Source organism: Ovis canadensis, chromosome 1, assembly GCF_042477335.2.
Source record: "Ovis canadensis isolate MfBH-ARS-UI-01 breed Bighorn chromosome 1, ARS-UI_OviCan_v2, whole genome shotgun sequence".
In the NCBI taxonomy this organism is placed as follows: Eukaryota; Metazoa; Chordata; class Mammalia; order Artiodactyla; family Bovidae; genus Ovis; species Ovis canadensis.
In genome coordinates, this window is record NC_091245.1 from 29233177 (window position 1) to 29250492 (window position 17316).

At 52.1% G+C, this 17316-nt stretch overlaps 1 protein-coding gene across 5 annotated transcripts; it reads right to left on the minus strand.

Annotated features, from left to right (window-relative positions):
- Nucleotides 1–5745: 5745 nt before the first annotated feature.
- LDLRAD1 (low density lipoprotein receptor class A domain containing 1) lies at nt 5746–16884 on the minus strand. Of its 5 annotated transcripts, none has more exons than XM_069592351.1 (6): nt 16570–16884; nt 16023–16077; nt 13257–13385; nt 11028–11426; nt 8470–8598; nt 5746–7048 (listed from the first exon to the last, which is right to left on the minus strand). In XM_069592351.1, the coding sequence occupies exons 1-6, from the start codon at nt 16588–16590 to the stop codon at nt 6897–6899; spliced, it is 885 nt and encodes a 294-aa protein (XP_069448452.1). In that variant the 5' UTR covers nt 16591–16884; the 3' UTR covers nt 5746–6896. The 5 variants fall into 5 exon arrangements, with proteins under 5 accessions (XP_069448452.1, XP_069448479.1, XP_069448461.1 ...); XM_069592378.1 differs by having other exon boundaries at nt 11028–11165; nt 16570–16873; XM_069592360.1 differs by having other exon boundaries at nt 11028–11423; nt 16570–16873.
- Nucleotides 16885–17316: the final 432 nt, after the last annotated feature.

The following is a 17316-nucleotide window of genomic DNA, read 5'->3' on the forward strand; positions in this document are numbered from 1 at the left end:
CAGCTTTCTTCACAGTCCAACTCTCACATCCATACATGACCACTGGAAAAACCACAGCCTTGACTAGATGGACCTTTGTTAACAAAGTAATGTCTCTGCTTTTTAATATGCTATCTAGGTTGGTCATAACTTTCCTTCCAAGTAAGTGTCTTTTAATTTCATGGCTGCAATCACCATCTGCAGTGATTTTGGAGCCCCAAAAAATAAAGTCAGCCACTGTGTCCACTGTTTCCCCATCTATTTGCCATGAAGTGATGGGACTGGATGCCATGATCTTAGTTTTCTGAATGCTGAGCTTTAAGCCAACTTTTTCACTTTCCTCTTTCACTTTCATCAAGAGGCTTTATAGTTCTTCTTCACTTTCTGCCATAAGGGTGGTATCATCTGAATATCTTATTGATATTTCTCCCAGCAATCTTGATTCCAGGTTTTGCTTCTTCCAGTCCAGGGTTTCTCATGATGTACTCTGCATTGTTTGTCTAAATATGGAAGTGAGGATCAGGGTGGGATGAGAGTGAAGGATTACTAACGGGCACCAGGACTCTTGAGGATGATGGACATGTTCACGATGGACATGAAGTTATGTGATAGTTTCATGGGTATATATGTGTGCCAAAACTTATGAAAGTGTACATCTTAAATATGTATGGCTTACTGTTTGTCAATCATACTTCAATAAACCTGTTTTTTTTTTTTTTAAAAAAAAAGAACTCACTGAGGGACTCCCCCTGATGGTCCAGTTGTTAAGAATCCACCTTGCAATGCAGGGGACACAGGTTTGTTCCCTGGTCAGGGAACTAAGTTCCCACAAGCCACGAAGCAACTAAACCTCTACGCCACAACTACTGAGACTCGCGCCACAGAGAGTCCAGGAGCCACAGTGGAAGATCCTCCATGCCACAACTGACCCAACGAAGCCAAATTAAAAAAAAAAAAACCTCACTGAACCATACACTTAAGATCTGTGTATTTCACTAAATGTAAATAGAACTATAAAGGTGTGTTTTTTAAATAACTTTTTTAAAAAAGAGGAATCGCTCTTTTTAGAAGAGAAATCGCTTCTGCCTGGCCTGGAGTTGCTGGGTGGCCCTCAGAATCCCAGAGATGGCTACCAGGGAGTGCCAGTTTGGGCTGGTCCCCTCCCTCTCTACTTCTCCAGGAAGCAGCATCTTCCTATCAGAAATCTGGCTGGACTCTGAGCTTCTTACCAGCTCTGATGTATGAGGTTCGGTGAATTTAAGGATGAATGGAGAGCCCCAGGCAAACAGTGATAGCAGAAGGTTAAACCAGGCCAGATTTCCAGTCCAGACCCTGCGGCGAAGCCTGAGCCGTTTTAAATTCCATTCATCTATCCCTGTGTATTTGCACAGAGAAGAACCTGTTGTACTTAACGTACTGATCTTGGAGCTGAGGCCAGGGAGGCTGGGACATGGCAAATATTGACGCTGGCTGCCTGAGCTCTCTGCAGGCTGTGGCATTAAATCCCCTGCTCGGCTGATATGAACCAAGGGAGGGGCCTAGCTGATCACCCTGGGCTCTGAGTTTTCCTGGACTAACTTATGGAATGCTGTTTAGGAGGTTGCTACAGCACCTGCTTCTTTCTGAAAAGAAGAACCAATAAACCAGAAAAGAACAAACACCATTCTTCTGCAGCACCAGCCACCACCTGTTGACAGGCTGCCTCCCCCAGCGTAGGCTCCAGCCTTCTGTTCTCGGGAGTCCTGGCTAAGAAACAGTGAGCCATCAAAGAGTAGGGGTAGTGGGCTCTGGGCTTGGGCCTTTCAAGGTTTGATCCTGGCACCACCCTTTAAAAGCTGTGTGGTCTTAGCCCAGCAACTTCATCTGTCTTAGCCCCTGTGAAGTATGAATACCAAGCCAGGTTCCTTTATGAGGATAAGATAAAATGAGGTACAAGAGCTAAGACATAGAAGTTTGCAATAGTGCTTGGCATGTACTAAATGCTCAGCAAATATTGCTAATATTTGTAGACAGGTACTGCTGCCTGCCATTCCAGTAAACAAAGAATAGTGCCCACTATACATACCACTTCTGTAAAGATCAAACCATTAGCCACTGCAGCCTCCCACCGATGGTGCACCGTGAGGGGAATCCAGAATGGAGAAAACCAGGAAATACTCTGTGCTTTGGATACTGGCCCGAGACAGTTACGATGCATATGTAAAGAATGATTTCAGTGAACCCAGAGTCTTGTATCTTCCCATGCATAGAAAAGTGCCAAAATCATTCATTTGAGATGTCTTTTCTTTGTGATTAGCAGTAATCTTTTGGTGTTCAACTACATGCGTTTGTTTGTTTGTCTTCCCAGCAAGGAAAAAAAAAAAAAAAAAGCTGTATAACCAGGCTCCTCCCTTATCTCTTCAGAGTGGTTCCTCAGACCCATCTGAGAGGCTGTCTCCTGGACTATAGTTTTCAGTAAGGTCCCTGAGTAAAACAACTTGCAACTTATAGTTGTATATTTTCCTTCTGTCGACATACTCATTAAAGGCCCCTCCCTTTCTTCTGCTGGAAGCTTTACTGTTTCCCAGGGGAATTCACCTTTTGGCTCTTCCTCTCCCCCTCCTGCCTGCAAAGTAGTCTGGTCATGACATCCATGTATGGAGGAAAGCCTTCTGAGGAGAGCCTCTGCAGCCTCTCTTCCAGAAAAGGGAAGCAAACGTGTTTTTTTTCTGCTGAAAACCTCTGCCAGCACCCTGCATGTCCAGGGTCAGGTTCACCCCTCCTGCTTAGAATCCAAGACTCTTCTTAATACTCCAGCCGCGGGGCTGCTTCTCATGCCCTTAGGCTCCCTCCTTGCACTGGCACCCTGCAGCTCTTCAACCTGGTCTGCCCTGTCTCTGGCTCCTCCATGGCCCTGCTCAGGGGTCACTGCCGCTGGAAGCTTCCCAGACCTCCTGAAACTTAGCATGAAACAGCCAACTGCCATAGCTAAGTGTCCAGACTCCTGGGGTTGTCAAACCCACGTCCTCGTGCCCGAGGCACAGTAAGGCCAGATGAATGGAAGTGTCAGAGTTTAGAGCAAAGAAAGGTTTATTGCATGGCCAAGCAAGAACAGGCAGCTCAGGCTCAAAAGACCCGAACTCCCCAATGGCTTTCAGGGGAGCATTTTGTTTTTACAGGGGAGCATTTTTAAAGGCAACATTTGGGGAGGAAGGCTCCAGGATTCCTGACTTTCTTCTCCTTGGTAGGTTGTGAAGTAACAGTGTAGTGTTCCAGGAACCTTCACCATCCACCCTCTGGTTCTGGACAGTCTGGGGCCTAGCGCTTGTGCTAAGTCTGTAGCCACCAGCCTCCATCTGAGTGTGGGGGTCTTAGCTGCTACAGAACAACTCAAAGATAGGCATCAGATTGTTATGCTTATGCCTTGAGGAGGAAGTAGGACTCTGTTTTATCCCTTTCTTAACTTTTCTTGTTTTCTCGTTATTTTTCTTGCTTAACTGCTGTTTCTTTGTTTCTATATTCTTCACATCCCTAGTTATTAATAGTAACTGGTTGAGCCTGCTCTTTGTAACTTGGGAAAGACCTAGGAGACCAAGTGAGAAATGAGGGGGTGAGGCACGGAAAGGCCTTTGTTCTGGGTGACCCCACAAGATTCTGTTTCCCTGCCTCTGTGCTCACCAGTCATGCACCCTTCAACAGGCTGCCGGGCCTCTCTAAACCTCGCATAAACACTGTACCCCCCTTGGAGCCTTGTTGGAGGATGAGAGGTAAAGTTCTTCCTGCACGGTGCCTGGTTAGTAGTGAGCACTCAGCAAGTGTCAACCGTGTGCACCCAGAAAGCTGGGGTTTGGTTTTCCCCTGCTACTGCCATGCTGAATGGACTCAGGCAAGTTGGTGTCAGCTTTGGTTTCTTCATCCTATAAACTGAAACATCTTAACCCCACGGGCCTGTTAGGGAATGGTTGACTGAAACCATCCACCTTGGCCAGACACAACGATAACTTGCTCATGAGTTGTCTCACAACAGGAGGTCCCATCAGTAAGGACCCTGAGTCAGACCAAATATGGGCCAAACACAATGACTGCCCAGAGACAGCCCAGAAGTTAGCCCCATTACCACAGTACAACTGGGGCCACGTGGCAGAGCAGTCTTCCTGGGCTCCCTATTGCTGTCCATCCTGGGGCCCATTCACAATCAAGTTTTTTGCTTTGTCAGTTTGCAGGCCTTCTGGGACAACTCATTTCTGAGTGTTAGGCAGGAGCCCACTTTCAGGCCCTGGGAAGGGGCCCCTCTTCCTGTAAAGGCCCATGGATGGGCTTGATTGGGAGCGGAGGATAGAATTATGTGCAACTGAGTGCCTCTGAGCATTTTTCTGAGAAAGCTGCAGCCCACTGAAGAGCTCAGGACTGAATGACCACTGAGGTCTCTCCATCTCTCTCCCACAGGGGCCAACCTTTGCACCACCAGCCCCTGGCAGGAACTGGGCCTCTCCTGCAATTGAAACACCAAGGCTGACTGGTATTGAAACACCGTCAGGGCACAACCTTTAAAAGAATGGCATAGCCCTTGAGGATACAACACAGACCGATTGGGACTGTTAGGTCCAATTTGGCAGAAGATTTGACTTCCAGTGGACCTCACTGTATACTCACATTAGCGTGTGCTAAATGACACACCCACAGGTGCCATGACAGTTCCAAGGTTAACCATAAAAGGTCAAAAAGTGGGTGGTGGGCCAATTCCTGGAAAGCTCCCCTTTCCCAAAATGGTTGGAAGAATCCTCCCATTCGTTAGCATAGGAAATCACCCATCCCATAAAAACTAGCCGCCCCGTGTTTCAGGCCCTCCCCGCTCTGAGATGGCCCACGCTCTGCGTGTGGAGTGTGTTTCTCCCGGGGCCACTCTCACCTTTTGAGAGGGACCGCATTCTGTCTGCAGAATATGTGTCTCTCTAAATAAACCCACTTCTTACCTATCCCTGAATTGTTTCTGTGAAGAGACCTGAAGAATCTGAGCTTCATTAAGTCCTGAGACCAGGCATGTGACCTCAATTAAAAGGCAGTGGGCTCAAGTCCCAGCCTGGGTTTTGGCGGAGTGTGAGCCCAATCTAAGCTGTGTGGTTTCAGTGGGAGCCAGCCTAGGCTCCTGTTCCCATGGCCTCCCCTCAGTGACCTTGTTTTCAACATCTAATTCTCCGGGCACCGGGAACATGTTGGCATGTGAACGCTGGGCATGAGCTGCTGGACCTCTTCTCATTCCCCGGGTTGTGCTTACTCGCTCAGTTGTGTCCGACTCTTTGTTGCCCCATGGTTCATAGCCCGCCTGGCACTCTGTCCAAGTGAATTTTCATTTCTTCCTCCTGAGGGGTCAGTCAGTCCCTCTGGATCCGTCTTCGGAACAGAGGATGCCTCGAGCATGCTGGCTGTGCCCCATTTGTGCTGCCCTTGGAGAGAAACTCAGCCAAAGGTGCCAGAACCCAGGGCTGAGCCTCGCTCGGGCAGGATCTCTGAGGTGTCCTGTTCCGCGAGCTGGCCCTCAGTTCATCTGAGTCAGAAATATGGTTATATCCTGGCTCTCCAAGTCCCCTCCTTGGTGCCCTCAGCCCAGCACTTCCTGCTGCCCCAGCGGTCCTTCCAGTGTGAGGGGCCTCCTCCGTGACACCTTCTTCTCCTTGGGCGCTAGGGTCCAGGTCTGTTGACTTCTGGGTGCCTGGCACTGGGCTTGGCACAGAACAGGCACACAGAGACTGTTCAGTGAGCAAATGAATTGACTCAGGCAGCAATGAATGAACTGGAGCTCACCTGTCTCTCAGATGTCCATTTTTAATTCAAATCTCACAGAAGACTACATAGAATTGATTATATTAATTTCCAACAGGGATATGTCTGTCTCCATCAACAGGAACCCTCTTGTTAGCCAGATTCCAAGTCCATCTTTCAGTATAAGGGTGGGACATTTTCTGACCCTCAAGCTACATTTTTAAACCCAGAGACTCTGCCTCCACCCTGGCCAAGATAGGGTCACATTGGTAGCAGAAACGACTTTGGGGTTGGGACACCATGGACCATGTTTGAGTCCCACTTCTGAGCCTGACTTTGCTGTACGATCCTGGGGGCCACAGTTTCCTCATCTGTTTAATGGATATATCCATCCTTGCCTGCTTGGGTGTTGTAAAACCGGAATGTATGCCAAGAAACAGCTGGTTCACTCAGGCTTCGGGATTGAAATACAATCCCTACTTGAAGGAACCTGGGCTGTTTGGTTGGGCATGTGGTCTTGGGGTGAGAGCGGAAGTGGTCCAGAGGAGAGGGGATGGAAGGGGTTGAGGAGGGGCTCCTCAGGCTGTTCTTGCTACAGTTCAGAGCCTCCTGGGGTGGCTTTCTTGTAGCAGGGCGACAAGTACCCCGTCTCATGTACATCTCATGTGATCCATTAGTGGGCCCCACTAGATTACTGAGCTGGGAAAAACACTGAGGCTGTATCCAAACCTAGCAATATCTGCCTTAGGTACCAAAGCAGCAGGAAGTGGCATTATGTACCGTATATGTGCCATCCAGAAGGGCTAAACTTCTCAGCTTGGTGTTCAAGCCCCAAACTTATTTTTTCTCCAAGGAGTGACAAGGTCAGGATCTATAAGCGTGTCTTGGAGCAAAGGAGCAGATTTCCTCTGTGTGTCGCCAGAGGAGGGCCGCAAATCATGGAAGCAGGTTTCCCTCATCTTTGTTAGGAGCTGCCTAACATGGTAATGAGCCCCCCATCCCTGGAAGCATCCAAGCAGAGGACGAAAAACTTGAAAGCAGGAGAGCCAATTCCTATTCAGAGACAGTGGTGCGCAGATTATGTGATCTCAAAGACTCCTTTCTGCCCTTGGATTCATGGCGCATGTGAAGGGTTAGCAGCACCATTCCAGCCAGCAGCCCACTCTGGCCTGGGTGATTCAGTCAGGGCCGGGACAGGAGTACTCGTCGGACCAGTCGGAGCAATGCTGCACACGATCCCGGCAGAGGCTCCTGGGGATACAGCTGCAGTATCTGAAGACAGTCGAGGGGCAGCGCCACCACCCAGGGCCGCAGGGCGGGCAGGTAGTCCCTGGGAAGACAGAAGAACAGCTGGAATGCCCCATCCACCAGGGCACTCCTTAGCCCTGCAACTGGCCATAGGCCCCCACAGCCCTACCCTATCTGACTCAGGTTGACTGTATTCCTTATTTCCTGCAGAAGAGAGAATCTAGACTCCCCAACTCAGCTCAGAGCCTCCTGGGGTGGCATCCTCGTGGCAGGGTGACAGATACCCTGTCTCATGTACATCTCATGTGATCCATCAGTGGGACCCACTAGGATTATTGAGCTGAGAAAAGCACTGAGGCTGTATCCAAGCCTAGTAATATCTACCTTAGGTACCAAAGCAGAAGGAAGTAGCATATATATCGTATATGTGCCATCCAGAAGGGCTAAAATTCTGTGTGACTTTGCGTGTGACCTCAAGCGAGTCTCTCACCCTGTCTGAGCCTCAGTTTCCTCATCTGCTTGAGGTTGTTACTAAGAAAGATAGGCCAAGTGCCAGGCCCACAGTCAGTGTTCAGATATTAACGGGTGCCCATCATCTCCCATCCTCCCCTCTCACCCTAAATTTGGTCCCACCAGCCCACTTACGACTCCCTGAGGGAACCTCGCAGGCCTCCCTCCTTTACCCTGGACCCTGGGCCTCCAGGGTTCTCTGCTGCATACTCAGCCTCTGCCTGGTGAAACCCTGTCCATTTTTTAAGGCCTGCTTGAACACAGTCTCTTCTGAGAAAGCTCCCTTGATGATTTCTTCTCCCCTCCCCCGCAACAAAAACCTCTCCAGGACCCCTGGCACTACCTTTAGTCACTAGCATGATGTAAGTCCTGGGGATAGGACATATGTTTGACCCCTGGCTGCTTCCCAGCAGGACCTAGCACCAGGCCAGCCCCCAACAGTGCTCAGAACATATTTGTGGGTTGAATGCCAGGGAAGAGATTGGAAGCAAACTCTGGGGCAGTGAAAGAACTCCAATCTTAGAGTTGGGAGACCTGAGTTCATACCCAAGCTCCCTCTTTATCACTCATTTTACTAAGTCCCTTCTCCCGTCTGGCCTCAGTTTACCTATATATAAGTTAGGGCCAGTGATTTCTGCTCTGCTTTCCTCACAGGATTGTTGGGTGGTGCAGAGGAGATGAGGGAAGCCCAGGTTCAAACCCCAGTTGGGCTACGTATGTACTCTTCTTGTGACTGCCCTCTGGGCTCCCTGGCTTCCTCATTTGAGACCTTGAAACTAAGCTCCCCACCACAGAAGAATAACTCTCCGGAAGGAACCACTTGTCGTGGTAATGAGCACCCTGCCACTTGAGGCATTCAAGCAGAAGTGGAAAACATCTTCCTAGAATGAAAACAGGGGATGCAGGGGGGACCTCAGAGATTCTCTGGTTAACTTCTGCCCTCTGGCTGCTGCCTGGCCAGTTGCCCAGCCCAGCCTGTGCCCAGACCCCCACCTGGGCTCAGTTCATCTGAGCAGTCCCCGCAGTTGTTGATCCTATCACACACTTGGTCTGAGTAGATCCAGGAAGCAGGGTCTCCACAGTGAGTCACGAGAAAGCCAGGGAGGCTCTGGGGCACAGCTCCTACAGGGGGAGAGATGAAGCAGGAGCAAGTCCACACCTGGCTAAAGTTCAGGTACAGGCAGGCTGGTACATTCAGGCTGCAGGTGTCTCACAGCTACATGGAGGTAGATTGTCCTGACCAGCCTGGCAGCTGACAAACCCAAGGTCACTGAGCATCCAGGAAGGGCACAAGGAGAACACAAGAAGAATGTTTCCTGGGGAGGTCAGTCAAGGGGAGAGGAGGGTTCTTTCCCTGTTTATCCAACAGGATGCCCAGAGCTGCTCCTCCCTTCCTCACGCCTACTCAGCTCTTGCTCCTTCCCATCCACAGCATGTCTTACTCTCCTCCTCCCTCCAGAAATGTCCTTCTTGACACCTGTCCAAAACCATTCGACCTGCAAGCCCAGGTTCAAGTTCCTTCACCTCCGGGAAGCTTCCTCCAACTGGAACACAACAAGCATAAATGTGGAGTTTCCCTGGTGGCTAACCGGTAAAGAAATCACGTGCCAATGCAGGAGACACGGACTCAATCCCTGATCTGGGAAGATTTTACATCCCATGGAGCAACTATGCCTGTGAGCCACAACTACTGGGCCGGTGCTGCAGAGTCCGAGAGCCACAGCTGCTGAGCCCACGTGCTGCAACTCCTGAAGCCCCTGCACTTAGACCCCGCGCCCCACGGCAAGGAAACCACTGCAGTGAAAAGCCCAAGCACCGCAACCAGAGTGGCTCCTGCCCTCTGCAACTAGAGAAGCCAGATCGGCGGTGGGGACCCAGCACAGCCACAGATAAACAGAATAAACACTTTTTAAGAAGAATAGATGTGAGGTCTTGCACTTGGATCCCGGAACTCAGGGCATGTGCGTTCACGTGTTTTGTGAGAGGGAATCAGACACCGTTCTTGAAAGCGGGTTCTGTATTAGACAGCAGTGTGACAGGGCTACCAAAAATTAACACAAACTCAGGCCACATCACTAGAGATATAACCCAGACTTAGGAGGGGAAAAGTCTTTGTTCTTTGGACTGGGCAGAGCCAGCTGGAAGTGTCATGGATGCTTCTGGAGCTAGTCCAGGGAGAGGGACATGGGCAGTTGGTTTGTGTTCTGTGGATGCTGGTGGAGTGGGAAAGACCAATCACTACGGGGTGACTGGGAGTTCAGAGTGTAGTTCAGGGAAGAGGAAACTCATGCGGGACAACACAGCAACCTCCAGTCCACGCAGTGCCGCCGTCATGGGAAACAGATCAACATACGGTTCTTGGAGGGCAGGGGTTGGTGAGAGGTTACAGCTGGAACCAGTCAAGGGTGCTGTTGGGAGGTAGCCCTAAACTCAGTACAAGGGAGACATCCCCATTGGAAAACCAGAGTGAGAGCAGCGGCTGCCTCGAGTTGTAGTGAGCTTCTATCCTGGGAGTGTGCAAGCAGAGGCTGGGTGGCAGAGGGGTTGGGGCATGAGCTGGAACATGGGCTAGATGAATTTAAGGCCTCCTCTTGTCTTGAGGGCTCACGACGCAATGACCCTCCCTCATAACCTACCCAGCCCCACCCACTCTAACTCACCGATCTCTTTCCCTCCTCTGTGGCAACTCCTCTCTCTTGAGAACTGTCAGGTCTAAGGTCTGGGGTTAGACCTTCCCATTCATTCATTGGTTGATTCACTAACTTCATCATTTAGTCAACAAATCGTTCCAGATATTTCTCTGTGCAGAGCCCTGTGCCAGGCCCTGGGCCCCAAGACCAAGCAGACTAGGTTTGCCTCAGAGGAGTTCACAGTCTGATGGTGGGGGCAAACATGCCAAACGAGATTGACAATCAATGTGACTGGGGCTGGGACACAGATAAGCACAGGGGCTATGAGAGTCCAGTAAAGGAAACTTCATCTAGTTTGTGGAGAAGGCGATGGCGCCCCACTCGAGTACTCTTGCCTGGAGAATCCCATGGATGGAGGAGCCTGGTGGGCTGTAGTCCATGAGGTCGCTAAGAGTTGGACACAGCTGAGCGACTTCACTTTCACTTTTCACTTTCATGCATTGGAGAAGGAAATGGCAACCCACTCCAGTGTTCTTGCCTGGAGAATCCCAGGGATGGTGGAGCCTGGTGGGCTGCCATCTATGGGATCACACAGAATTGGACACGACTGAAGCGACTGAGCAGCAGCAGCATCTAGTTTGGGAGTCAGAGAAGGCTCCTTGGAGGAGGTAACACTTGAACTCTGTCATGAGGGTTGCATAAAGTTTCTCAAGATCCAGAATGGAGGCATTCCCTTGTGTGGGCGTATGTGTGTGCATGTGACTGGGACAGGGTGGGAAAAAATGTTCCTGGCAGTATACAACCAAAGGCATAGAAGCACACAAGGGTGCCTGGTACGTTCAGGGTGGTCGAGCTTCAGTCTGGCTGCAGGGAGAGCTGGAGTTGGGGCAGCTCTCAAGGGGCCCTGGCGTAGGTACTCACGGCACAAGGCCTCCTCCTCGTCCTCGCCGCGGGCACAGGTGCGAACGCCGTCACAGACCCTGCTGGCCGGGATGCAGCTGCTCCGGTCGTTGCACAGGAAGCCCGTCCTGTTTGTCTGCGTCACACAGGCCTGGGCCCCTGAGTGGGCGGGGCCAGCCCCGGAAGGGTCAAGGGTGGTGTTCACAAGGGCATCACCAAGTTCTCCCCACGGAGCCCCACCTGAGCTGCAGCGAGGGCCTGGGGCCACAGGGAGGACCCTGAGCTCGGCATTGAAGATGGCGTGCAAGCCCCAGTTCAACCACTTGCCAGCTGTGTGACCATGGGCAGGTGACCTGACCTCTCTGTGCCTCAGGTTCCTGTCTCCAAAGTGGGGAGCATAGCACACACCCCGTGGGACTGCTGGGGAGATTACACAAAAGTCTCTGTGTGAATAAGCCTGGAGAGAGTGCAGAGAAAGTCATGGTTCCCATGTCTATCAAACAACCATCTCACGGGAAGCTCCTCAGGACAGGCCTCAAGCCAGTGATGGGGTTTTCACGGCAGGGCTCCTGGTGCAGGTGAGGGTGTCAGAGGCAACATCCTGGGGCCAGCTAGCGACCGTTATGCCACAGTCCTTATATCTGGGACAGCTGTACAGCCTGCAAACACCTTCACATTTTTATTCTATTGTTTCCCTGAACCCTCCTGTGACATGCCGTCACTAGCCCCATTTTACAGATGAGAAAAGTAAGACTCGGTGAGGTTCGAGAGGCCAGGCCACACAGCTAATAACCAGGCTGCTGCCTCTCTTTTTCCTGAGGTAGGGCTGCCTCCGCAGTGCCCAGGAATGATGGGGACCGTCTGAGTGTCTGTCCCTTTGAGAGTCTTCCCTCTGTCCCACTGCGTCGAGCACCCAGCCCTGGGGCTGCTCCGAAGAATTAGGGGAGAGAAACTGACAGAGGAGCCTGGAGGTCCAGTTCTGCGGGTTGTGCGCAGACACACGTGTGTGCGGGTTGGAGGCAGGGGCGAGTTTATGTGGGTCTGTGCGCATGTGAATCACAGCTCATCTCCTGGAACTGCCTCAGCTAGTATGAGGGGGCTGGCTCTCAGAGGCACATTGTCACACACACACACAACTGCCCACAGACATACACGCTTGGACACACTTGCACAAACACAGACATGCACACACAAGGGCAAACACACACAGATATGTACCTGCACATACAAACATGTGCATACACGCAGATGCTTGCACGCATGTACAAACAGACACTCAGGTATATGCATGGAGGCAGCTCTTCCTGTGTTCACATCTACCCGCAGTGTCCATGCACGGGCACGAGGGTTCCATGGATTCTACCCCTATTCTCACTGTGTTCCTTTAGCACCTCCTGCTAGGCAACAGAGACATCTCTCAGAAAGGTAGGTCTGGTGACATCCCACCTCCAGCTAATTCCTTCCCATGGCTCTCTAGATGGTGACCTCCTTCCCCAGTGCAGATTTCGAGGCGCTGGGCCCAGGGCCCCTGGCCCTACCCGCTGCCCTGTCCATCAAGCCCACTAACCTTCTCTTCATATTTCCTTCCACCCCACACATGCTGTTCCCTGTGCCTGGATGCTTTTCCTGCCACCCCCTCCACCAACCAACCCCGCTTTCCCTTCATGCTTCAGTGCCGTTCATTTCTCAAGGTGCCCATCCTGACCCCTGGACTGGCCAGAGCCCCATCCCAGACTCTCAGAGCTCCCACTAAGCCTGCCTTAAAGTGCTTATTGGGTTAACCTGCATGTCACTCTGCAAACTGTTAGCTCCGCGAGGTCACGTTTGGTGTTGGGGCTCACTGCTGAAGCCTGCCTGGCCTCAGGGATGTACTGGACAGGTCCCTGTCCTTTGTGGTCGAGACAGACACACAGAAGGAGAACACCACTCTGGGTGATTGGGCTTGGGGGGAGAGGAAGTGTGAGAGCAATGGGAGCTGAAACAAGGCTCCTAAACCAGGCAGGCAGGGGAAGGCTTCCTGGAGGAGGTGGCATCATAGCTGGGTCCACTTCAACAGCTCAAGCTACAGATGTGCAGATGGAAGCTCAGAGGTGTGTGCTTGTCAGTGTCAGTGTGTGTTTGTACATGCACCCTAAGGGACTGTTCAGAAGTCACTTTGTGGAGAAGCAGGCAGGATCAGTTTTCCCCGTCACTCTGTGTTCCCTCTACCCTCCCAACAAGTCTGACCCACTCTCTCTTGCCCACCCTGACCTGGTGTGCGAGGTGGGGGTCCAAGGATGGCGACCAGGGTGATCAGAGCTGCAAGAGTGGTCAGCAGGAACATCAGGAAGGCTGAGAGGCAGGCCCCTCGGCGTGAGCAGCAGCAAGGGCTGCAGTTCGCTGTGTGGGGTGGGAAACCCGTGATGGAGCAGCCAGTCCCCTGCCCTGAGCCCTACAAGTGGTCCCTCTTCACTGGGGTCCTGGGGTAGGACAGGCTTCCTGGAGGAGGGCGCTCCCAAGCCCACTGAGAGGCTCTCAGCTCTGCCTGTGGACCCACTCCACCAAACGCCTGGGCCTGGCCCACATCCAGTAGCTGGTGAGTGGCAGTCGGGACGAGGGCCCCAGGTCTCTGCTCCACCCCCTAAGCCCCGTGTCCTTCCATGAGTCTCAGGAGATGAGGAAGGAGACACGGACACCTGCTTACTGAGTTCCTGCCATAGGGCAGAAGCCAAAGCAGGCCCTTCATGGCCATTAATTCATTAGTCAAGACAACTTTTATTTTACAGATGAGGAAACTGAAGCTCAGAGAAGGAAAAGTCCAGGTCCCCTTGTGTGGAGCTGTTATGTCAGCCCACATCTGTTTGCTGCCAAAATTGGCACTCTTTCCATGGTGTCAGCGATTGTTCCTTCTGGAACCTGCCAGGATGCTGGTTGGAATCCCAGCTCCACCACTTTTCAGCTGGGCCACACTGAGAAGCCCCTTTACTTCTCTGTGCCTGTTTTCCTCATGTGGGAAATGGGGCTCCAATGCCTACATTAGAATTGTTGAGAGGATTGAACTAGGCACTGGATCAGAACAGGGCTTGGTACATAGTAAGTGCTATAAAGGTTCTAGCTACTATTTGTCTTTATTGAGCGTCTACTATGTGCCAATCTGGAAATGATAGTGACACCTTTAACTGACTTTGCTCCTGAATTTTTTCTGGCTTTTGAAATAATGAAAGAAAATCTTATTTGGGACCTTCTAAGTTCCCTGGTGGCTCAGATGGTAAAGAATCTGCCTGCAACATGGGAGACCCAGGTTCAATCCCTGGGTTGGGAAGATCCCCTGGAGAAGGAAATGGCAACCCACTCCAGTACTCCTGCCTGGAGGATCCTGGCAGGTTACAGTCCATGGGGTTGCAAAGAGCTGAACATGACTGAGTGACTAACACCAGGTGCCCTGCTCTGTAGAGGACATAAAAGCAAGCACATCTCTGACCCTTGCCCTCCAAAAGCTTGCAGTCGCACTTAGAAGACAAGGTCTGGACACAAAAACAAGAGCGTGAGCGCTTCTCTGTCCCCCGGGGACTATTTTCTGAGGGAAGGGCAGGGGCATGTGTCCCCAGAGGTCAGCCCAGCAGCAGGCACACGATAGGTGCTTTGGGAAGAACCCAGTTCGAGTCAGTTCGGGTCTCTTCCATAGAGTCCACTCACATTTTCAGAGCAGCCTGCTCTGTGCTGGTCCATCAGGCAGACCAGTACCTGTACCCCAGCAGCTCGCACAGCCAGGTGACCAAGGTGGTGAATGGGGCGTCCTGGGTGTTTGAAGGAGGATGGGATTTCCACGGGTGGGTGAGAGGAAGGTGCAAGGAGAGCGCAGTCCAAGTAGAGGGCCCAGGAGGGTAGAGGTCCCGATGGCATGTGGGGGACAGAAAGTGTGGCTGAAGCCCAGGGTGGGGGTACCTTGGGAAGGGAGAAATATTAGGAGACGCAGCATAAATCTAAAGCCCACATTCCTTGCAGCCTTGGTCAGTGGCTCCCTTGTAAACTCGGGTAACCAGGGAGACAGCGAGAAGGCTGGCAAGGAGAAGCGTCCTGGTCGGTCAGCCAAGCAGCTGCTTCTCAAATATTTGCGCAGCACAGGTGGGGCAGGAGGGGTCACAAGAGCGTCTCAGGGTCCATGGCCAGGTGAAGGTTGCACTTCAAAGCCTGAAAGCCCTTAAGTGCTGATCCCCCTAGGGACAGATGGGAAAAGGAGGCCATTATTCCACGCCAGGTCCTTCATAAAGCAGGGTTGAAATAAATGAACGCCACTGTGTAGCAAAAAGATGCTGGGGCTCTGCAAGCCAAGGGACCCTAATTTGAATTTGAACCCTGCCTCACGCCTCCCATCCGTGCGGGATCCTAGTTTGGCTGAACCACCCGACCTCACGTCACCTCAGCTGCCTCATCTGCTATTGCACCGAACAAGAGACCCCCTCGGAGCTGACCATTGGGTGTAGAACAGGACCCATGGTGCTGGGCACACAGTAGGGCCTTGATCCTTGATAGTTATTAATAGTAGCTACCTCTCTGGGTCTCTCCCCTCAGTGGTCAAGTGAGAGTCAAGATTGGACACATAGTAGGTGCGCAATAAAAGTATTTTTTTCTTCTTATTCCACAGAAGTAAAGCACACTGTCCTGGTCACTTGGTGAGCCCATGGCTGAGAGCAGGTGCTCAATAAATGTGAGATCCCTCCCACCTTATCCCTCAGAGGTAGAGACCCACCTGGGTCACCCTGAGTCAGGGACTGGCCTCTAGAGCTCTTTCCTCTATGGGTTTTGGGGGGCAGTGTATGTCTGTGGGGGTGGGCAGCACATGAGCTTATGCATTTAGCAAATGGCCATCAGTACAGATGGCTGGGACACTGGGCATGGATGACATCAACAATGGGGCAGAGGTCTGAGAGACAGAGGGAGCCTTAGGGAGCTGCTTTTGTGTCTCCATAGCAACCGCCCAGCATCAAGGAAGTCCCATGTGGGGGAGGGGCTGGCCCCAGGTCCCCCGGCCTTTACCTTCCCCTCCAGGGAGGGCTTTGCTTCCAGCAGCAGCATTGCCATTGGCATCCCCCTGCCCAAGAGAAGAGAATGTGGGGTGGGCTGAGGTGAGGGGAGGTCCAGCCTCAGGCAGCTAGACTGAAAAGTTTTTCAGAAGCCTCACAAGAGCCTTGGGTGGAAACACTGTCCCTCCCACTCATGTCTGCTTTATGTTCCCACACTTTTGCCTGTACTGTGCCCTTTGCCTGGAAAGCCTTTTCCTCCACTGCCTATTTGGCAAACGTTCATCCTTCAAACCAGCTCAGGGGGTACCCCCTTGGAGAAGCTCCCCAGGCGCCCCCCCCTTAATGTTGATCATTCCCTTCCCTGGCCTCCTGTCCCCTCCCAGCTCTCACTGCCTGAACCATGTACCTGGTTCACCTGTTGCATCTCCCTACAACGTGGTAGAGAGCCTCCGGGGCGGTGGGGGACCTCAGTGTCTCCCCTCTTTACTGCCCACCCTTATCCCAGGGTTTGCCCCGCGCCCTGCCCCCCAGGTCAGGAGCCGTCTCGGGGCAGCTCTTACCTGGGGGGAGATCTTGTTCATGTCTCCGGCTCCCAGCTCCAGTCTCTGGCCCTGGCAGTGCAGAAAACTCGCCAGGTTCCCGGCCTGTCACCAAGGGCAGCCAGGAGGAGGAATGACAGGAGGCCTTTCCTGGCCGCACCCTCCCTGTGGGCAGGCTCCTCCCAGGCTGCCTCCCGAGAAGAGGAGAGGGCAGGAGGGCCCTGCTCCGGCCTGGCCTCTTCCCCCTCTGCAGGCTGACAGCCACGCTCCAACGCCAGAATTCTCTATGTGAGAGAAGAGCCTGAGGTTCAGAGAGCGAGAAACTGCCCTTGAGTCACACGGTGCAGGGTTGAGAGGGAAGCTGAACCCAGAAATTTTTCAGTGTGTGATTTTTCTCCACATCGATGATGAGATGGAGGATCTCAGGTCCCCCCCAGCTGCATGAAGATCCAGGCGGAAATACCCAGAATTAAGGTTCCAGTGGCTAAAAAGCAGGGATCGTGCTTTCATTGATATTTGTTCAATGAAACACATAATCTATGTGGAAAGAATATGTATTTTCCACTAAAATTATAGGTCACTTAACCTGAGTTTCAGCTTTCTCATCTGTCTCTTGAAACTTCTTTTCCCCTCATTCCGGAAGAAAGGCGGTGCCCCCATAGATGGATCTCGTTGTCCTCCCCACTCAACACCCAACACACTCTCTAGAAATACACACACATATATCTGGAATCACACTGCAGGGGCCCCCAACTTCACCAGATACTA